This window comes from Tamandua tetradactyla, chromosome 9 (genome assembly GCF_023851605.1).
Source record: "Tamandua tetradactyla isolate mTamTet1 chromosome 9, mTamTet1.pri, whole genome shotgun sequence".
In the NCBI taxonomy this organism is placed as follows: Eukaryota; Metazoa; Chordata; class Mammalia; order Pilosa; family Myrmecophagidae; genus Tamandua; species Tamandua tetradactyla.
The window spans coordinates 63,486,015-63,509,261 of record NC_135335.1 but is presented as its reverse complement, the minus strand read 5'-3'; the positions used below and the strand labels follow the sequence as shown (position 1 = coordinate 63,509,261).

Sequence of the window (23,247 nt, the reverse complement as noted above, 5' to 3'; positions counted from 1 at the left end):
AGAATTTATTTTGTTAACTTGTGCTTTCTATTTTCTTAAAATTACATGATGTCTACGTTTCTCCAATTGACAAACCTCTGGTCTTATTTATTATTCTACTGTTTTTTCTGCTTTCCAACTCACTAAATTATTCTTTTATTTATATGAATTCCTTCCTACCGCTTTCCTTTGGCTTATGTTGTTGCTGTTCTAACGTCTTGAGTTAGATGTTTAAATTCATTTATTTTCATTATTTCTTGAATCTCCCTTACATTTAAACTAACAACAAGAAAGAAACCCCAAAGTAAAGTTCAAACTGTCACTGTGGCTATAGGCTATTATCTTCTTACCAATGCTCAGGAAAGATACACAACCTTTAAAATAACTGGGTGGATCAAGAATGTGGAAGTGAGGGACAGGAAAGGATACCCATGAATAGCTTTCAGGGCAGTTATAATTTAATTTTTCAGGTTGAATCCCTAGGTTCTAGGTTTAGGAGGCTCAGTTCTTTGAACATCCTACTGTATAACAACTGGACACCTCCCCTCACTTCCCTAATCTCATGAACTTAACACATAGTTTTTGGAGGATAATGGCTAAGGACCTATGGCACATGGCGAAACAAACAAGAGCAAGTCAGGGTCCCACGGAGCAGGATAGGCTGAAGGATGTTAAAATAACTCACTGAGTTTATAGTAACAAAAGGTAGTTTCCATCTGACATGAGAGAATTGGTGACAGGAAATCAATGAATGAGTTATGCACCCCTCAAACTACAAAAGGAGGGCAGAATCCAAATTACAATCTACAGCAGAATGAGGAAGGGATGAGTCCATCCCTATAAAGCAAAAATGTGGTTTTCCAAAGGGGAAGGGAAATCATTAGTGAATCCCATGTAAATGAAATCTTCTTAGGGACTTAAGAAACAGCAGTTTACAGCTGAGGGCTGTGGACTCAGGAAGTCTAAGGAACTTGCCCAGTGGAACTCTGCTAACTTGTAGGAGGAGACTTGAATCCAAATCTTTCTGGCTCTAAAACCTATGCTCTTTCCATTATGCCTGTAGCTCTCTGCCTCTTGACTTAAGAAGAGACAAAATGTGAGTAGAGATTGCTTAGAGTCACTTCTAGTTCCTTAGAAGTGAAAAGGGAAAAAAGCCAGTAAGAGACCATGAAAGAGATCACAGCATAGATCTCACCATTTGGGGGAAGTTGGCCTAGATTAATTACAAGTAGATCAAAGACCTCTTAAAATGGGAGGTAATTTAAATACTTGGAGAATAATAACAGGGTTTACAATGTATTGCCTCATAAAATTCTTTGGGAAAACTATTTCAATTATCAGATAAGAATGATTTTAATGATCACATAATTGATGAGGATAAATGGCTGTTCTTAAAGTGCTTAAAGGCGCTTGAAAACTCATTGGATACGAGTTAAATAAACACTCTTTGTTCGTACCATTAGTGGAATAATCGAAACGCCTTTAAAGAGTGATCAAGGAGGTGGCTGTAACTCAGCTTATCTGGAATATTTCCAAATTCCTGATCAGTGGAATCAGAGTTCTTGAGTTCTCCATCACATCCTAGCAACCTTCATTCCTAACTTCAAAGTCCATCATGTCCTTTCTAGAACAGTGTGACTACTCAGGGAGAAATTCCCAGCGATGGCCTGGCAACCTGTGTCCACCCACATTGCTCTTTATAGAATTCCCAACTGACCTAGTCAATCAGTTTCACTGGAAGCTGTTCATAAGGAAATGGGAATATATATCTGCTACCTTGTAAATATCTGACAGAAGGAAGAGAAATTCCTAATTTTAAGGAAGTATACTCTCTGATTTAGCAATTCCAGTCCTGGGAATTTACCCTACAGATATAATCTCACGCATGCCTTGAACATGGATGTTTACAATAGTGAAAAATTGGAAACAATTGAAATATATAAGGATTTGTTTAAATAAATTATAGTATAACCATGGCTCTGTCACTTATTAGCTGGTTAAATTTTCTGTGTGCCTGGGTTTTCTCATCTATAAAATGGGATAGCAACAGTGCATGCCTATGTCTGAGGGCTGCTGTGAGGAATATAGAAATTAATACAACTTTGACACTTAGAAGAGTGGTCTAGAGTAAAAGCCTTTGGTAGCATTATTATTGCATCCATATAAGTAATTTTATAGTTATTAAAAGGAGTGAGGTAAATCTATATATACTGATGTGGAAGGATCCCCAATATAAAGTCTTAGAATCTTAAAATGGAATGACCCCATCTTGAAAGAAAAAAGTGTGCACACATACATACTATATATGCGAAGAAAATTTCAGAGGAAAACATAACACACTATTCACAGTTACCTCTGGAGAATGGATTGGCGAGAGAGGCTTAGGGCTTTTGATATGGAAATGCTGAGCAAATCAGAAAAGACCGGAATTGACCACATTTGCCAAGATGGTACTGGGTCTGCAGTCAACATATATGCAGTGAAGGGTTAACTTTGCCCCCAAAGAAGACTGGCCTTTGCCGCTGACTCCTGGAAGGTAGCCTCCAAGTCCTTGGAATGTCTTATCTGTCTCTGATTTCCTGGGTTGTCGGGCCACACCAGAGATTTCATGCTAACTACGTGATACATGGTGGGGACCGTGAGTCACATGGCATCTGTGACTTCTGGAGGGGCTGGAGACTAAGAGAAGCCACGCGGGTGATCAACCATGTCTACATGACCACCACACCAAAGCTCACTGCTGAATGAGGTGAGAGCCTTCCATACACCACTACTGGGAGAGGACAACTAGAAGCCTGAGCTTGAAACTCTCCTGGACCTTGCTCTATACATCTCTTCTTTGTCTGATTTTAATCTGTATCATTTTGCTGCAGTAAATTGTAGCTGTGACTCTAATAGCTTTTCTGAGTCTATGAGTGGTCTGGAATATTAATGAGTGCGAAGGTGAGCTTTATGACTCCTGAACTTGCAGTGGGTATCAGAAGAGAGGGTGGTCTTAGAGACTCCCAAACTGTGCAATATGCCACAGCCACATTCTGCAGACCACAGCAATCCACGGGAAAGGGCAAATTCATATGCAGGAGCACATTCGAGCAGCTTCACATCTCAGACTTTCCCTGGGAAGCCTTACCATCTTGCTTTTCACAAGTTCCTCAATTGCACTGACAAGCTCAGCTGCGCTCGGCGTTTCGGAGCTGGTGGGGCGGACTAATAAGCGAGAAGAGGCCTATGGAAGAAGTTAGGAAAAAGAAGGGGGGGGGAGGCCTTGCGTTAGTAAGTGGACAGACAATAAGTTTCCTGCAAGTTTGATTTCTTTTCGAAAGTAATTTCAGACAAAAGACGACAAGTTTGTCTTTGTTTGCATTTATTTAAAGTCATCCATTTTAATTTACAATATTCTGACATGAAACATTAAATAAAACCTGTTCTGGGATACATGTGGAAAGCAGACAAAGTCTGTTTTAAATCTGTAGTCATGTAACATTGTGATGTTTTTCAAAGAGGGCACAGGAATACCCTAATTGTAACTTTTGCAAATGCTGGCTAGGCTAGGGTTAAGGAGAAAAAACACAGAATCTGATCAATGGAAGAATGAAAGGCTAAGGGCTAATGAGTGAATCCTTAAATAATCTGGAAAAGAAACGGGATAATTAAAAATGGCTTTACTGTGTTTCTGGGGTTAGGGAAAGAAAGAAAGGAAAAAAAAAAGAAATACAAAAGAAAGAAAAGGGAAGAGCAAGGGTGCACTGACCAGACAGGGAAGAGAGGGGGGACAAGCTCACCATTTTCTGTGCCATCCATTTCCCCAATGATTAGTGCAGAGTACAGAAGATCTGTGGTCCCACAAGCTACCCGGTGCCATTTATGGCTACGATCGAGGGTGCAAAGGAGTTGACAGGAAAGGAGCCTGGGTGAGGGGCCACTAAGTTCAAGTCTCAGTAATTAGCAAACACGGATGTTTGCGGATTACTTGCGTCGCCAATTAATTGGAAACTAGAATGGGGGCATAATATGAACAGTGCTTCATATTAAGGACAGCAGAGAGGCATGCGACACAGGCCAGCTGTCCTAATGATGCATTTCTCACGTTAGACGGGACAGATTCGTACATTTACAACGTGGCTTTTACGTATGCGGTCAAAATATGCACTTTGTAAAACAAATGTTGGTTTGGTCTAATGAAATTGCGCATATGGGGTGAAGAAAACAAAGAAAAATTCAAATGGAAAGGTAAGGAAACTGAGCCAAAACAGACACGGCACACAAATCAACATAGTGCTGCAGTGAAAGTTTACAGAAAGAGAAAACAGAACAAAACCAAAAATTAGTGACAAGATAATAGACTGCCTGGGAACATCACTATAGCTTTTTTTTTTTTTTTAATGAATTGCTATTGATAATACCCAATGAAATAACATAATAACTGATAAATGATTTTACTAAACAGAAAAATACAGTGTGTTTCATTTTTTGAATGGAGAAAAATACTATTTGGTGAATAGGATAGCAAGGCCCTGGACCTTGCTGTTTGGAGAACCACCCGGATTCAAGCATTTCTGTTTCTCCTTTTAAGAAAGGTATAGCTTAGGATGTTTCAAAATAGCTTAGAACTTAGAAGAGATCACAGCCCAATTTCCTGGCTAGCTGTTCTAGTACACATGGGGGCAATGGGCTCAGCTTTTCTCACTGGGTCTCCCCTCCTTTCCACACACCCCTATCAGGAGCCTGCACACACCTGGGTTGTCACCAAGACCAGGGCTCAAATCCAAATGAGAAGCTTCTGCTTAGGGCCACTGCTCTAAGACCTGCAAGTGCCTTCACTGTGGTTGGAATGTTAAAAAAGGGAGGAGGAGAAAGAGACCTCTACAAAGAGGCTGAAGATATGTCTGGCTTTGGCCAAATCTCATGCCGGATGTGCCCAGCAATCAATCTTCAGCCTCACTACAAACTGTGACAGGTCCTAGGTGAGCAAAAAGGGGCAGCCCAGCAAGTGACTGCTTTCGTGTACTGGTGAGGTCAGTTAGGGAGGGGGAAAAAAGGAAAAGAAAAGAAAAAACGCTGAAAATATCTGCTTTATTTAGAAAATGTAGTTACCGCCAAAAAAAAAATCACCACTATTGACTTCATACCGCAGTTTTCAACACCTGACTGTTCTGAGGCACACAATGGGGCCAATATGCCAAGACAGATTGTGTGTGTTACATTTCCCAGGTTTCCTTTTTGATTTTTTGGTTTTAGGATTCTGCAATTTGGATGTACAAAAGAATTTTAGATTGTAATAACTCAAGAAAAAAATGGATTATTTGTTTTGAAGCTCTGCATATATACAAAGAAAAGATTCAGGACTTTCAATTTATCCCTACACTTCGAAAACTATTCCCATACTCCAGCAGGTTGATTCCACAAATTAATGTTTGGAATGTTGGAAAAAGAAATGGATAGCAATATGCTCTCATCTTTAAACAAAAACCTGTGCCCATAGACACCTAACAGAACAGGATGGCCTCGGATTTATTTGGAGACTCGACTGTGCAGACTGTATGTGACGTGTCTGCTCTCTCAAAGACTCTAGTCAATATATTTAAATTACTTTAAAAGTAACAAATACTGAAGGATCATTAAAAATGCACCAGGCCTATTTATATACCCACGTGTGTATGAAAAACCACATCTTGTTGGCCCACTGTTGATTTAAATGGACTTTATTACTCATACTATAGGAGTGAGAACAGGCTGCACCTGCCTGGAAAAGCACCCCTTTCCCAGGCATCCCCCCTCTCCTGGGATGAGGCTGGGATGTGGCACTGCCTAGGACAGCGTTTGCACCCTGCCTTCACCCCCGTGGCCCGGTTACCTTGTCGTCCTGTGAGTCGGGCTGCAGGAGACTGTGCTGCTGGATGGCCATGGGTGGGGGCAGTGGCACAGCATCTGCCCCCTCCTCCCCTTCTTCTTCTCCACAGCTCTGCATCCCCGAGGAAGAAGATTTGGAGAGGGTGCCACTGCTCAGGCCCTCGTTTCGGCCTCTCTGAAATCAAACAGACATTAGCTCCTTATATTCTCAGCCCCCATGGTCTGCATGGGTTCATACAACCTGAGCCCTGTGGTCTGCAGGAAAGACCCTGCAATGGCAGAAATCAGCCATTTCTAGCCCTGATGGCAATGATTCATTCCTTTCCTTCCCGTCATGCTGGACGAGAGAAGGGACACTGAGAGCGCCATTTGAAGGGGCTGCCTATGTTATTACTTAGGCTTTCAACGTGTCTTATCTTCACCAAGACCATTCAAAAACAGGTTCAGGTCAACTATAAGACTCATGTCAACTGAGTCCCATTGCCTAATGTTATTTTTGTGTCCTTGCTAGAGTAAAACTCACTGAAACAATGAAACAAAGGTATAGCAAAAAATATGATCCAAAATGCATTTTAAGAATCTGAGTTATGTGTCACACTCATTTTCCTCATTTTGTGCTTTCAAAAAAAAATTTGTTTTATTTCTAGTAAGATGACACAGGTTCATAAAACAGGTACCTAAGTACATAATGAATTACACACTCCAGTGAAAACCAATGGCAAAAATATGGCCAGGAAAAACATAGCAGAAAACATGTATTTGCAAAGTCTATTAAATGATCCCAATAATAACTTTTCTCCCTCTTCCTTTTCTTCCTAGCCTGTGAGGGGCTCAGGAAGTACAAGTTAAAAACTCTGAAGGCAGGGTGGGCCATGATGGCTCAGCAGGTAGAGTTCTTGCCTGCCATGCCGGACACCCAGGTTCAATTCCTGGTGCCTGCCCATGCAAAAAAAAGAAAAAGAAAAACCGAGGGCATCCTGCTGATGAGACCCACACTTCAAGGGCTCATACTGTAGGGTGGTGAAGGAATTACTGTTACTTCCAGTATAAGCGAAAAAAAAAAAAAACCTGAACAAAAGGAAATAAAGTTACTGCCTGACCTACATCCATTTATTCGTGGTGATATGGGAATAGTCTGGTGTCTACCACCAGATTAGCAAAGTAAATCCACTGCACATTTTCTACTCAGGGCAAAGAAGTTTAAGTATAGGTATTGGGAAAAATGAAACAGGAGGATGGCAACATTTCACATTCCTTCCCTGTTTAAAATTTGTGCTTCCCCAGCAAAACCCCATCAGTGTGTTTTGTTTCAGCACGTTGGGGCATTAAGAACTCAGGGACTGCTTCAACCTGGTGCAACCTAAACTGTCCCTGTTGGTTATGCCAACATGGTAGAACTGAAAGAAGGGAAGGATGAGTGAGGCTCAAGGCACCCACTTCCATCTGGGCAGGCCTGGGGTAGCCACACTCAAGGAGAAAAGCCATGGCTGCCTGGTTTGTTTATCAGTTGCACAAGTGGGACCTGCCTGGGCTTACTGGAACAGCTGTCCTGGTCATCTCACAAGTCTCAGTCTGCCAGGCAGAGAACTTAGTGGGGACATAGGACACTGATGATTTCTCAGTAAGGATGGGAAAATAGAAGCAAATTGGTTTACTCGCGAGACAAGCAACGATTTCCATAATCTTAACAGGAAAGAAGGAAAATGTAAGCAGGCTCAAGTCTTCGTCCTTCTGTAACTGAACAGGCTCAAGCTAGGGCTGGTCCCACGGCCCACAGTCGTCGGCAACCCCGACTCACCTCCTCCATGGTCTCATCCTGAGGCGTGGCTGCGCTGTCATCGGAGTCCTTCTGGGAGCCAGCATCGGCACTCTTGCGGACCTCCCTGCTCTTCTTGTGCTTGTGGGCAAGCTTCTTCACGTGCCCGTCGGCCTTGCCGCTGCTGAGGCGTCGCACGGGGCTGGTGAGCCACTTCCGCAGGGTGTTCCCGGGACGCTTAGGGCCTGGGGAGCTCTGGGCCCCTATCAGGTGGGGCTGGAGGGAAGCCACGGAGGCAGGGGGACTGGCATCGTTACTGGAGACGGACAGCGAGTCTGGCAGGATGAGAAAGGAGTGGAGAGTGTTACCTGACAGGCACAGTCCTCCCAGTGTTAGTCTGAGCTTTCCCTCCCAATTCTGCCAATGTGCTTTAGCACTGCACGGCCAGGCCACCGGCTGTGTACTCACTTCCTTTAACTGCAGGGTGGAAATGTCAGAAATGGTCCCCCCCTGCCGCCAATGCCCTTTTTAAACATTACTGAAATGGAATTTTGGTAGAAATGACGGTCCTCAACCCGGTCCCTCCTCTAGGACCCAAGGCACCAGTATGAAGGCTAGTGTCATGAACACACAGATTTAAACTGCCATTCATCTCCCAAGATGGCTCAAGGACACAGGAGGATAGCATTTTAAAATTATGTGCATTAATTTTCTTGACAAACAGAAAAAGCCAAGAATGAAGAATTGAAAGAAATTAAATAAACTATTTTGGCTACATCACTTGATGTAGGAATCAGCTAATAGAAGTACCATCCTATCACTGTCCATACAACAGTGTCCATTTAAATAGATCTGACCTGGTCAGACTCGATGGCAAATAGGATTCATTTGGGAAGTTGCTTCTCTCACTATCAAGGATAAAGGCTATGACAAGAGAAATCCAGTCAGTGGAGAACAAAGTGAACTGGGTGATGGGGAGCCCCAGCTTGTCCTCTGCTCATGCCTAACTCCTAGAACTGAACAAGCATGCAGCATCTTTGCCCAGCCACAGCCAAGTGACACTTACTGGAAGTAAGTACCAGCAACAATTAAAACAGCACATCTTTAAAAGCAATGTAAGGAGGGGAAACTCTTCTCAAGACAAACTATCCAAATGGATGTTGTCATTGGCTCTCAAAAACTAATTATAATCAATGCTGGGCTGATGATTTTTCAAGAGAAAAAAGGGGAAATGTACCATTTAGGTGACATCTGACACTCAGCAAGTCCACAGTGATGCCAACGCCTCACTTTACAAGGTGAAAACGGGCGACCCAGACCACATGTGGCCCTTTTCTGAGCTCAACTCCAGGTCTCCATTTCCTCAATGCTTTACTTGAGGAAACTGAATGATGAAAGGGAATAAACTCATTCTCTATGGTTGCTATTTTCTGAAATCTTTTGAAGACTTAAAAATAATTAAAATTAATCTTTTTGGAATCTTCCTTTCTACAGAAACCTGCCTCAGAGCCAAGGCCAATTCTTGCACTTGGACGGAGATGAATAGAGTTTAATCTCTTCACTTATGGGAACTTCACACTGAGTTTTCACTGAATTATTGCATAGGCAAGGATAGGGCATGTGCTATAGGAACAGCACAAACCCTGTTCAAGGCTGAGGAACAGGGGAGATAGGTGGAGGGAGAAGGGAAGGCTGCAGGGAGGTGGCATGGGACTGGCCTTTAGGTCACTAGAATATAAGTGCCATGAGGGCAGGGCCTTCAGCTGCCTTCTTTCTTGATGTCAGAGCCAGCATAGAGGCTGACATACAGGAAGTTGCTCATTAAGAATTTGATGAATGGAAATGTCAGAAGTCACCAGCTTAAGGAAACACAGCAATGTAATGCCATGGCACAGGAGACCATTATGTGCTGCTGTGAAAAAGCAAGTGAGTGCAGTGCACTCCTTCCCATCTTGTGACTGCAGAGCCCCATCTAACTGCCATCCCATGCCCTTCCTGGCCCAACCCATGAATCGGGCAAGGGCATATAATCTTTCACAAACAGATGAGGTGTTTTTTGCAGGCTCACTCATTCTCAAAAGTCTGGATTTTCTCAGAGGCAGACTGAAGTTTACCACTAATTAAAATAGAATTTCAGGTAAGACAGACAACCTCTTCTTTCCTTTGTGTTTTATGTAGACATATTTTTAATGAGGATTACTAAAATGTTTCCACATTGACAAATGCCTCATTTTCCTTAGGTACCATCTGGAAGAGGTAGCAGAGAACGAAGCCACTAAATCAACAACATTCAAGTGGTAAACAGTCCTAGAGATGTTCCCAGGAGCAGATTTAGGATGAAGGGCCAATGAGGATGACACAGCCCCTGACCTCACGACCTCCTAGTTGACAAAAGAAAGGACAAAGCAAAAGGACTAGATACAAAAACTCAAAAATGGACAGAACAATAATACCTAATTGTAAAGTAATCATGTTAAAACACTGAATGAAGCTGCATCTGAGCTATAGGTTTTTTTTTTACTATTATTATTACTTTTATTTCTTTTCTCTATATTAACATTCTATATCTTTTTCTGTTGTGTTGCTAGTTCTTCTAAACCAATGCAAATGTACTAAGAAATGATGATCATGCATCTATGTGATGATGTTAAAAATTACTGATTGCATATATAGAATGGTATGATTTCTAAATGTTGGGTTAATTTCTTTTTTTCCGTTAATTAATAAAAAAAAAAAAAAGAAAGGACAAAGAGGAGAGGAGAGTTTGGGAAACCGACATGCCAGATTATAATTTATTCTCCTAATGACGTTTAAGCATCAACCATTATCAGCACTCTGCTGGGCTCAGCAGGTGACACACTTCCTGGTCATTTACAGGGGCTGTGACTCAGAGCCAAGGCCAATTCTTGCCACTGGAGAGAGATGAATAGTTTAATCTCTTCACTTATGGGACCCTCACACTGAGTTTTCACTGAATTATCGTATATGCAACAATAGGGCATATGCTATAGGAACAGTACAAACCCTGTTCCAGGTTGAGGAGCAGGGGAAACAGGTAGAGGGAGAAGGGAAGGCTGAAGGGAGATGGCACGGAACTGGCCTTTAGGTCACTAGAATATAAGCACCATAAGGGCAGGGCCTCAGCTGCCTTCTTTTTTGATGTCAAAGCAAGCATAGCGGCTGGCATATAGGCAGTGCTCATTAAGAATTTGATGAATGAAAATGTCAGAAGTCACTAACTAAAGGAAATAGAGCAAGCTGATTAACAGCCCATATTTTAAGGACAGTCATTTCTTTGACATGTATTCACCAAGCCAAACAACTGCACCTGGCAAATGATTAAAAAGTAGCACCAAAGAAGAGGTGGGAGATGCCCCAGATGGGTGAGGATGTGATGAGCTGCCACGGTTGGAGGTGCATTCTGCCTCATGGAAACTGAGGCGCATCTACTTTAATAAGACTAGATCAACTGTAAGTCTCAGCAAGCATATGCACAATGTTTATACATCAAAAATAACAGAAATGCCACCTAAGCTTACGAATCTACTTCACACATGTTTCTGTACCTGAAAGTGGTCATTTGTAGGATTTGGTATGGGAACAATGCAGCATGCAGTATGGACTGTAAGTGGAAAGTGGACACTTGTCAAGGAACCTGACCTAGTCTGCTTGTCCAACCCAAAAGTGCAGAGTTACAGGGAAGTAAGCAAGCTCCCAGAGGAGGGGTGGAACCTCCTTGTGGGCAGGGAGGCAGGGCAGTCTCCCTAAAGTAAAGCCCTCCCCATCGCTCAGCAGATCCAGTGGGTCTCAGGAGGCATGAGAAAAGGAACCACAGACCAAAAAAAAAAACGCTTCGTGGGACCCAGGTAGCTTCACGAGGATGATTCTGGGGCATTTTGAGACTTGCCTGGCAAAGGAGCTGGTGGTTATAAAAACAGTTCAAAAGAGAAAAGAAACTAGATATATAATTTCCTAGCTTCTCTCTGGGAGCCCGGCTGCCTAGGACTTTGCACGTTGAGAAGCAGGCTCAAAAGAAGCTTCCTTCTTACCTAGCTGGTCAGTCATTACAGAATGGCCTTGGCCTAAATGTCCCATCGTTAGCCAGGCAGGAAGCTGCTGAAGGCTGCAGCTGGCCAGTGTCACAGATGAAAGGCAAAGGACCCATGACACTGCCATAAGGAAGGGAACAAGCAGTTTCTCTAAGATCAGCAGACATTTTGTTTAGTGCAAATGTGATTCATTAACCATAATGTTTGGGGATTAGCAATGAAAAAAAAACAACCAAATACCAAAGTAATACAAATAAGTGGCACCTTCTGGGATTTTGTTTTTAATAATGATGTTTAATTCTTCACACTATTTGACACTTTCAGAAAATACAATAAATTAGATGTTTTTCTTAATATAGTACTCCTCTCACCTAAATGCATTATGTAACAGCCTGTTTGATACACTCTTTTTGGAATGTGACACAATGTACAGATCAGGAGGTTAAAAGGCTTAAAAATGATTTAAACTTAATAGATTCATTAGTAGAATAAAACCAAGTACCTGGTGTTATTTTTAGTTATTAGAAGAACAGACTCAGCTCATCTGACCACCCGCACTCTGCAAATTTTAAATTAAATCACAAGTTTCATTCGTCCTCCCCAGTAGAATTTAAGTCACCAATATTACTAGGTACGAGATAAACTACATACAGAGCTTTTGTACTTAGGCCTCCTCGAAAAGGCCTTTAAGTTACTAGTCTGCACAGGGCCTAGGCATCCACATTGCTGGGGGAGTACACCTTCTGAGCACCTCCTAATCTCACAGCCGAGGTCCAAACAGCAAGGGAAACCCTCAAGGAGAGAGAGCCCTGTGGTTGCAGCGCCACAGAACCGTGTGACAGTAATTCTGGTGTTGGGTAACTGCACGAGCCTGCAAGTCAGGAAGCCACTCAGGCACTGGATGCTTGGCTTCATGTGGGCAGGGATCCTGCCCGGCCTACTCACAGCCATGGGCCCTGTTGCCAGGATCTCACCACAGCCTGGGAGCAAAAGCAACGAATGGTGAATGAATAATGAACAAGTGAGTGTGCGACTCGATTACCAGTTATTGGTGACTTTTCCAGTCTTCCTTTTTGCAACAGACAATTTGAGTCAACCCTTCCTAGCTTAGCAGAACATCCTAATCTGCTTTGAAGTGAGTTATAAATATCTTCTAATCTTAGTTATATTCATGAGTTTGTGAATGATTTACTTAAAAGATGCTACTGCAGAGCAGACTGAGGCTCTCCTACCAACACCCTTCGCTTGCTCATCTGTGTTATGCTACGCCCATTGGCACAGGAGAGCTGGCAAGGTGCTGGGAGCTGCACACGCCTGGAGGAGCTCACAGGTTGGGGTGTGTGTGTGAGCGATGCCCCACGCTGGGGTGGCGTGGGTGCAGGAGGAGGACTCAGCACTGAACTGACCTAAGGAACGTGATGAAAGACTACCTGGCTACTTGAATCGACTGTATTTGCCCTGGCATCCTGTGCGTGGTTACTCATCTCTCCTTCCCCTAGCCCTACCTTCCAGGAAGAAGTCGGGCCTTCTGCTCTTTCACCCCATCACCAGGCCTACGGGAAGGCAGCTCATGCTGTGGTCTCAAAAGAACGTGCTTTCCTCCTGGAGAAACAACACTGGCTTAGGGTCCAGATCAGAGACCAGTTGTGGCTATCAGAGAGAACACAAGACTTGGCAAAGGGTCTGAGTTTGAGCCTGCCATTCCACTCTATAGCTGAGGCAAGTTCTGTGGCATCTGAGCTTCCTCTTATCTCACAGGATGTAATAAGCTTAAATGAAATAATGGGAGTGAACAAGGTTTATAAACTGTAAAGCATGCTCTGTAGATGTAGGATGGTAGTAAAGAACTTGTATTGTTTTTATGTAAATTCCGAGTACCTAAAAAGCAGGAATTAGGGATGGTAATGTAATCACAGGCCTAGTAAGATGCCTAGAACGTACTAAAAATCATTTTTCTATGCATGAGTTATGAATGAAGCAACCTGGATGAATTACATCATTCTGTTTCTATTGTTTTAAAGCTTATCCCTTATTAACAGGATAAGTTTATTTCCCTCACAGTGGGGGAAACAAACAAAATTTTGCATGGATGGCTTCTTTGTTGAAGTCAGAGTTCACACAAAGTCCACCTACATTTCTTCTTAAAATAAAGAAAAAGGGGATTGCAGGACTCCTGAATTTCAGACCCACACAGGAAAGAGTTTCACCAAGAAAACACACACAATCCTCTAACTGCTGGGAGAAGAGAAAGCCCTTTCTAGTCCTAGTCTGTAAATCTGGGACATCTGTGATTAATAAAGCACTTTTTTTTTTAATTTAAGAAAAAAAGCAAAGGACCATATCCTGCTAGCTGCAGACTAAGAGGGATCCCATTTCATCTTAACCCTTTCCTCATTTTCACAACAGTAAAAAGCCTTAAAGACATCTGTATGTGCTCTAAGGTAAAACTGGATTGTTCTGTGGGAGAGGAAACAAAATAAAAAACTCCATACCCTGAGTTCGAAAACACTTCACAAAATCTAAGCAATTATTCGCAGCAGTCCAGATTTTCCCCATTTCATAGTCTCAGCAGAAGGTAAGATCCAGGAGGGGAGAGGTTTTGCTTAGAGCTTAAAGCCTACCCGGCACATCAACTAATATTAGATTAGTGGACATCTAAAGGCAACAGAGCTGGGGTTCAAATCCCATCCCTGTTGCGTACTGGCTGCGGGAATCTTACCGTCCTGGACATTTCGCTTCAGTTTCCTGGTGGGTATGACAGTGACTCCTCCTCTGGCCTTACTGGGCCTTCTGGAAGGGTTAGTGGGATGTACGTGTGTGTGTGTGTGTGTGTGTGTGTGTGTGTGTGTCTACAAGAAAGGTCATGTCTGAAAAGGCACCACCACCAGACAGACACAGTGGATACCATCAGACTTTCCAAAGGTGAGCCATCTCCTACTTCTCAGTCTCTTCAAAAGATTTTCCCCAATGGTTTCTTGGCTAGTTAGTTTTTAAAGGAAGAGATTCTTATCTTTCGGTCCACTGTAGGTGTTCAAAAATATTTGTTAAATGAACAAAGCAATGAGGTCTTGATAAATGCTCTAATTGGGATAAGAACAACTCAGGGGCAAACTTCCAAAGCAGAGTACTAATTTAAAGTTCAGTGGTAAGGATGTAAAGAATGTTTGCTTAGCAGACACTGCTATTTGTTAGTGAATGAGAATTCAAGGACACTTTGGGGCAGTTGCTTCTACTGTCTGAAAAAATCCTGTGAGACTATTTCAGAACAGACTGGGCAAGGTCTAATCAGGTGTACTTGGCCTCTGCAGCTCTGCAAACACCTGCCCTGTTGTGAATTCAATGCCACAGACAACATTTTTAGCAAGGAAGCATTTCCACCATTCTAGAAATGTAGCAGCGTACATGTAGAAATCAAAAAGCGAGTAAGGACCTAGGTTATATGTGCTAGCACTGTATTGGTTCTGGCAAATTTTTCTGAGTAAATGATTGTCATCTCTACACTTTTCAATACTGGATTTTAATTTCCTGCTTTTGGGATCAAGGTAACACTTTTCGGAATAAAAAAAAAAAGAAGACCGTAACATTCTAGAAATTCTCTTGCAAATCATATGGAAAGGTGAGTTAAGCTATAAATTATTCTTTCAGATGCATCTCCTAGGCGTCGCACCTTCGATTTGTTTTATGTGGTGGTAACACTCATTTCCACTGGCCAGGCATATCAGTGTAAGACGATGAGCAACATGACAGAGCAGGGCTATTACTTGGAGAATTTTAGGTAATGAAGAGAAAACAGACCTGTCTGGGGATATGATTACCCCTTTGATGGTTCAGAATATAGAAGCAAGTATTTTTTTATACAGTTTTTCCAAATTTAAGTCTACAGTCTATGTGAAAAAGCATCTGGAAACTTTACTTGACTGACCGTTTTTTTTTCACACCAGTTACTTGTTCTTCATATGCTTCACCCATCTTCTGTCTTGGAGAACTACTGATTCTTAAAGTGTTCCTTAACAACATAAAGATACATCTGGGGTAGCCTTTCCAGCCTTAAACAGGACACAACATCCAGGACCCTTACCTTACCTCTCCCTTCTCTGCACACACCGAAGGTTCTCTGGGCTGTGTATGCTGTTAATACCACATTAGGATGGGAAATAATCCTTTAAAAAGTTAAAGCTGTTTACACAGCAGCAGTGAGTGCTAGTTTAGGGGGCGGTAGTGACTCAAAAGCGTGGCAAGAAAATATTAAAAGCAAATTTTACTATTTCACAATTGGGCACAGAGTGAGTCCTTAATATAAAAATGTGAACTTTGGATTTAGCTTTCAAAAAAATGAAAACATGGAGGAAAATGATGACACCCCATTTGCCACCCCACCCCCCCCAAATCTCTAGATGCCACAGAGACCCAGCACAGCCACAGCTCTGCTATAAGGAGGAACACATGGCCTTCAGTGCCTGAGAAAAATGTACCCAGGGAGCGAGCTGCTCTGCCCCCTGCGTAGCCCCTGTCCACAGGCTCGAGGGGGGGGGGGGGGGGCGCGGCGGTCTCGGGCTTTTTGGTCCCCATCTAAGGCAAGGAGTCCTAGAGGTGCTGGGCCAACCCAGGGCACATACTTCCCAAAATCACACATGCAGGTTTGCTCTTTTGACTCTTAGAGAACATCGAAATGAGATTTACTGTTACTGTGGTTTCTGAAAACACTTAAAACATTACATAAACATTGGAGAATGTGACTTATGTCAATAAATGCAAAACTTCAAGCACCATTTTTCCTCTCCAACTTATTCATGGGAGAGAAACACTAACCTATAAGTAACTCTAGTCATGAAACCATCTCATTCTAAAGGTCTTTTCTTTTTACTTTTCACCACTTGAAATTCCAATAAAGAAACATGAGGAAATGAAATAAAAATGGCAGGAGATGGCATAATCCTTTGCTTGACTAATCAGATGAACAAGATCTCACATATTGCCAAACAGGAAATTTAAAAACACCACAGCAACAAAATAATGAGGAAGCAGTTATTATTGACCATGGACAAGAGAAGTGGCGGGGTTAGACTGAATTTGTGTAAGGAACTGAACACGGATTCAGCGAGTTGAGCCATTCGCGCCCTGAACAGAACGCGAACTGGCTCGTTTGACGGATGAGGCCTGCTCTGGGTGCAGAGGCTAGCATCAGGTCGTTGGTCTCCAAGAAAAGGGGAACTTGGTAGCGGCTCTTCCCTGGGCCTGGAGGCTGGGCAGGATGGCTGAGGAGACATGAGGCCAACATGAAAATCGGGTTCCAGTTGGTGTAATTCCTGCTTCCTCAGAACGTTCTCTGTTGGCCTATACCCCACCCCTAGAGGTGTAGATGGGGGAGCTGAGCCTCATGTGTCTTGCAGGGACAGGCTACAAAGGATTGGGGGCTCTTGGGCTAATTACTCATTGGCGCAGACATCCCAACACTGTCAAAAACATACTGTTACAGGAAACGGCCTTGTTGTAAAGAAGTTTTCTTCTTTTTTTTTTTTTTTTTTTTTTTTTTTTTAAAGACAGAGAAGGAAGGAAGGATGGAAGGAAGGAAGAAAGGGAAACATCTTTAAACATTTTCTTGTTTTTTATTATATTTTGTTTGTTTGTTTGTTTTTTACATGGGCTGGGGCCGGGAATCGAACCGGGGTCCTCCGGCACGGCAGGCAAGCACTCTTGCCCGCTGAGCCACCGCGGCCCGCCGTTTTCTTCTTTTTAACCCCACCTTTATGTTGGGACTTATTTTTTAACACAAGTCTTTCCTACTCTGGACAAACACTGGCTTTCTTTGAGTAGAGTTTCTAGCCCACATTCCTGTCTTCTTGGAATGATGGGGCCATTTATTTTGCTTTTTATGTGAGTCAGCCCCTAAAATACAATTTTGGGGTGGATGAATGGCAGGCTTTTTCTGCAACCAAAAATCTAAGCTGTCACACACAGGGAAAAATCCCTGAGGAACTATCTTGCCAGTGATGATTGAGAGAAGACTTGGACTCATTCCTGACTCTTACAAAAGGACAAAAGCAGATGTTTCAAGAAATCCTTGCTGGAGAAAGAAAGAGGCTTTAGAAAAATTACAAATGAATGATCCTGCAAACGCTTGCAAACCCTGCCAGCTGCAGAACGTACATCTCGTGGCATTCACGGCCCCGCCCGCCGCCACGTGGTCCTGCACTCCTAAGGCACAGGCTACAGGCTCTGGCACCTGAAGGGTGGAAGCGGGCTGGGTGGGGCCACAGGAAAGGCTCCCCAGTGCCTCTATTCACTTGGCTTTTGCAGATGCTTAGATCCGTAATGTTCCCCAAAAGTCAAATGGCTGTTCATTTCACAAAATTAACTAAGATTAAAATCAGTTATGTGAAGAAAGATTATTTCAAAAACAAATTCACTGTGCTTACCAGATTACTTAGTACTTAAATTCTGATTCAGGGGTACCGAGATTCTATTCTGTTACCAAATAATGGATTCTTGACTTTTAATTTCTGTTTGGGAAATTATTCTACAAAGCAATACAGTATTTATTATTGCCCTGAATAGACAATCATCACTTATTGGGTGCTGGGGATTGAATCATGTCCTCCACAAAAGGCATGTGCAGGTCCCAACCCCTAGTGCTATGGTGTGAACCCATCTGTACAAAGTACCTGTGAGGATACTGTTAGTTAAGGTGCCCAAACTGAGTGAGCGTGGGCCTGAATCCAACAGGGCTGCAGTTCTTAATAAGCAAAGGGAATAGGACACAGGGAAGCCACAGGGAGCAGCCAGAAGCTGGAAGTCAATGGAACCCGAAGAGAAAGGAAAAAATACGCCCACATGCATTTATGTGGCGGAAAAGCCAAGGAACCCCAAAGATTCACGGCCAACCAGGAGATACCAACTCCGGGAGGAGTTAAACCTTCTAGCCTTCCAGACGATGAGCCAGTCAATTGTATGATATTTGTTTTAGCAGATAGGAAACTAAGACATGAAAAAGAAAGTAATTTGGGGTAGAGTGGGATAGACAATCACATGGCTTCCAGACAACACTCCACCCTCTGATACTGTCGGTCAGAGGTTCTGACACTGTTAGAAAACTGGAATGTTTACCTGATGGGCATAATTATCTCTGACAGCAAAAACAAACAGCCAGTATCAGACGATCTAATCTTATTTGAAAAAGGCCTACATTTGGAACTGTTGCCTTCACAATGAATAGCCACACGTTTAATTGTCTTTTTAATTAGTTGTTGGGAAAAAAATACCTTAGGCTGCTTTTTTAAAGAGGAAACCAAAGATTTTTGGCAGGGGTGGGGGGATGGGGGTGGGAGTAATTTGCAGATTTTTTAAAGTTGTAAACCACTTTAAATGAAGCAGGGGACACACAAAGACCCTCCTATACCAAATGGTTTAAAAGAACTTTATGCAGTTAGTGATTTAAACTCCATGGTAATTTATTTCAGGCAGTGACAGATTTCTCTTCATTCATATATATATCTATATATTTAATTAAGACCAGATTCAGAATACCAGCATGGAAAAGTCTTTTACTCTAGAAAATGTATGACTTGCATAAGATCACACTTAGCCAAAATATGTTATAAACTATGAAAACTTGAAAATGTTTTCATAGAGCCACATAACAAATACTCATTTTTATTCAGTATTAAGGAAAAAACTGCCCTTGGAATGTTCTGAAATGAGCCTGCCAAGCAGTATCACTCCTCACATATCATCTGCAGGGTAGGTTAGCTAACATTTCAGAGTCTCAAGGGATGGAATATTAATTTAAAAAGAGTTACAGCTGTGGAAAATGAGGAAACTATGATTTTCGCCCCCAAACCACAAAGCAAATATCTTAGCAATATTTCTCATTAAAATATTTGGCCTAAACTTTGGGGATATTTATGATACACTGAGGGGCTGCTATACCGTTATTCCCATTTCCCAGACAAAGAAATATTACATTCTAGGGTCCTAGGGCTTTTGGTTAAAAAACAAACAAAGAAACTAAAAGTCCTAACCAATTAGGGATTTCTTTTACAATTATGTTTCAGTAACATCTCTACCAAAAGCAAAACGCTGCTCTCACTAAAGCTAAGCACTTTAAGAGGGGATTCAAGTGTTAGCTGCACACCTGAGGAGGTGAAAAGGCCCACCTGTTACATATAGGCCCATCTCCAGGCACAGAGAGGTTAAGGGCTGCAATCTCAAAGCCGCGTCTGGTTTGCATGACAGCTTGCCCCCACCCACCCCACACCTATAAGTATGAGTGGTATTGGAGTTTTTGCAAAAATAATTCGTTTTGTGATTTTTGAGGATCACGTTCCCCCTACCCCCCTTTTCCACGATGTTATGTACTACAGCAACAACAGCCACAAAGGCCAAAGACAAAAAAAGAGGGTTTGGTGACGGTTTCTGAAGTGGTTCATGGGCCTCTGTCAGCAGGGGCTGCCTCATCAGGACCCCCACGCCTTCCACGCACCACACTGCTATTTTATTCAACCAGCAGGGCAACTCCAGTGAGGAGAGAGAGCCTGGAGTAATTCCAGGAGGAAACAAAGCAGGCTCGGGCAAAGGGGAACGAAAAGAATGCCTCTGCCATGGACACCACTTAACTGCACACAAATGGCACCACCACATGAAGGAGCCACACGGCCTCCGATTTGTAGGGTGGAGAGTGGGTGGGGAAGGAGCTGGAGAGAGACGAAGGGAAAACTTTCAGTTTTGAGTCTGTAGGTCACAATTAGCACATTGCCTTTGTGTTATTAAAAGATCCTTTATTCAACTCTGCATGTGCTTCCACCACTGGACCACTTCTTAGAGTAATCCACCAGCTTTAAGAGATACAAGAGGAAAAGGAGGGTGCCTTAGGGTCAATACACTTTGTCTCTGAAGTTCTGCAGTGGCTATATCCTTAGATATAAGATAGAAAAACTGAAAAGAACTCCAGTCTTCATACCGATACGTTCATTTTTTGCCATAGTACAAACTGTTATTAATTTTAACAAGATGTAACAACAACTCTTTTTCACTTGTGCACCTGAGAAAATGGTCAGTGGATATGACTGAATGATTTCCAAGATTTAAAAGGCTACAGAAAAAATGTGCTTTACATTGAAAAAGATTAGACGAAAATACGACAATATTACCAGCGGTAGCTGGGGGTTTGCTTCCCCTGTGTTCCTCCATATGTTTGTGAACTTTCCCAAGGTTTTTTTTTTTTTTACAATTTACAATCAGAGAAAGAAATGAACACGGGTGCAGCATTTAAGGGTGATGAAGTCTGTTCACATTGGTAGGGTTTTGTGTGAGAACAGCAAAAACCCATGAGGCGCCTCTGGGTCATGGGTGGGTGAGCTCCCCGCCCCCTCTTGGAGGCAGGAAGCGGAAAGGAGGCCCCCATAATCGCTGCTCCCCTCCCCCAGCACTCAACTGTGTTAAAGGACTTGCTCATTCACCCCAGAGGCCAACCTAGAGCACCTGGAGGAAATTCTTCAGAATAAAAAGCCATAAATTTGTATCCTCCCTGAAACCAAGCTGAAGGGATATATCTTAATATGTGAAGAAAGAGCACATGCCAGAGAGAGGGCACGACCAAAGGTGAGGATTCCTGTTACTAATCCAGAGACGAAAGAATTTTGGAACTAGGAAAAGTAATTTTGTCTGAAGGCAGAATACCTGGGACCTTCAAGTTTTTAGGACACTAGAAGTTTCAGTCTGTTCTTAACATCCATTTCAACAGGTCTCAATATGCCCACATTGTATATTTACCATAAATAGGGCCATACTTTCTTTGCTGGCTGGGATTACATAAATTCAGTGAGCAATGCTGGGCTTTTTCCGAAATTGTCACCATAAGCTCAGAGTGACAAATACATCTTGATTAGTGAAAAGTAAGAAAACAAATTAAGATTACTGTAAAAATACAGTTTGCTTAAAAGGAAACAATCCTCTTTAATGCAGTGTTTGGAGACAGGGATCCTGCGGGGGCCTGCAGAGCACTCCGGGGACACAGGTTGTTGCAGGGCTGAGGCCACCGGCCCTGTGGGAAATACCATGTGGGAAACACTCGTGAAAAGGAACACTCTGCGCACCAGTGTCTTTAACATTAACTCAGCAATGCCGGAACCAATGTAGGTGCTTTCAGAACTGCTTTCCTGTATTCAGTATTTGAGGTGTTATTCCTTTAATTTATAAAAACAAAAATTGCATTGATGAGACTCCACACCCCTGACTGAAAAGAAAATTAAAGAAAAAAAGACAAACAACTCAAGAAGTATAAAGTACACAGCTCACTCAGTATATGGGCCTGTTTAATGTTTAGGAGAGGCGCTACATTCTTTTTTCCTTTGTTATAGTCAGGGAGACATGAATAGCACTGGAATAAATTCCATGTGTCCTGTAAAAGGAGATACTTATTTCAGATTGTGAACAAATTCCAGCAGTTCCATTATCTTATTGGTATAACCGGACCCTCCCATTGGAAGCCTCCTAAGAGATAATTTACAGTTCTTACCTCTCTTGCATTCGACTCTTGCATTCGGCCCTGACAACTAACTGCCTAGCAGTACAATTCTCCTGGCTATGGCTGTGTAATTGATGGATGATGGAATGTCTGCAAATATAACAGGCTTCCATGCAGATTACTCCAGTGACCCGAATTCACATCTGGACAAGGACAGTGTCCCACTGAATATGTCATAAAGCCTTTTTCCCAAGGGACACAAACAAATGAATACCAAGATTGCTTGTAGATGTAAAAAAAAAGCTTTGCAATCATTCTTTGTGATTTCCTAAGTAGTTTAAAGTTACTCTCGGATTCATTTTTCCCATCATCATTTTTCCTTTTCAAATCTGTTGCATGTATGTTCCCTCAAATACATTTAATAAATGGAAACAGAATGTATTAAAAATATCACTCTGATATAACATGGTGATCATGGAATTGCCTTGAAATTACTATGAAAAAAATCAAACTGGAGTTTTGCTTTCACGCCTCTATCCTTAACTATGAAGTCATTATTAAGTGTTTAAATGGAAATTGCACTGGCGGGTCATTTCTTTTCCAAATCTGTCCTAACTCAAAGATTATGTGATGACAGCTTAAACAACATCAATAGTTTGTTAATCAATAGGCAGCTAATAGTTTGAGAATTAGCAGATTAAAAATATATCTAGAAGAAACCCAAAATACTTTAGTGCAATTAAATGCCAGCATATTTAAAAGTTAAATAATGTCCCTTCAGAAGAACTCCTATGGAACTAAAACAGAGCTAGAATTCAAAATTCCCTCCACATGAAGAATGCTATGCCTTTTTAAGATCTATTACTACTTAGCAAGATTGCTCATTAAAATATTTTGGCCGAAACTTTGTCTTAATATTTATGATAAATTGAGAGGGGAACTGTTGCCCTCATTTCACAAAGAAAATAAAGTTCAGAAAGATAAGACCACAGAGTGAGCTAGTGGCTGAGACTTAAAGCCAGTTCTCTGATATAAGCAATTGTTCTTTTTACTGCACAGAGGTTATTCTTTTCAGTAAGATTTTAGGGCCATCTACTCAAATCCGCTCAATGCAGGAATGCTGCCCTCAGTGTCTGTAACTCGTGTCACTA

At 42.2% G+C, this 23,247-nt stretch overlaps 1 protein-coding gene across 3 annotated transcripts in view; it reads right to left on the bottom strand.

Annotated features, from left to right (window-relative positions):
* TRIO (trio Rho guanine nucleotide exchange factor) overlaps positions 1-23,247 on the bottom strand; it is a 466,986-nt gene that overhangs the window by 34,977 nt on the left and 408,762 nt on the right. For all 3 annotated transcript variants that reach the window (XM_077116861.1, XM_077116863.1, XM_077116862.1), the window contains exons 35-37: positions 7,628-7,920; positions 5,834-6,004; positions 3,110-3,205 (exon numbers count right to left, since the gene is read on the bottom strand). In XM_077116861.1, coding sequence (XP_076972976.1) covers positions 3,110-3,205; positions 5,834-6,004; positions 7,628-7,920 — 560 coding nt within the window. The remainder of the gene's footprint in view (positions 1-3,109; positions 3,206-5,833; positions 6,005-7,627; positions 7,921-23,247) is intronic.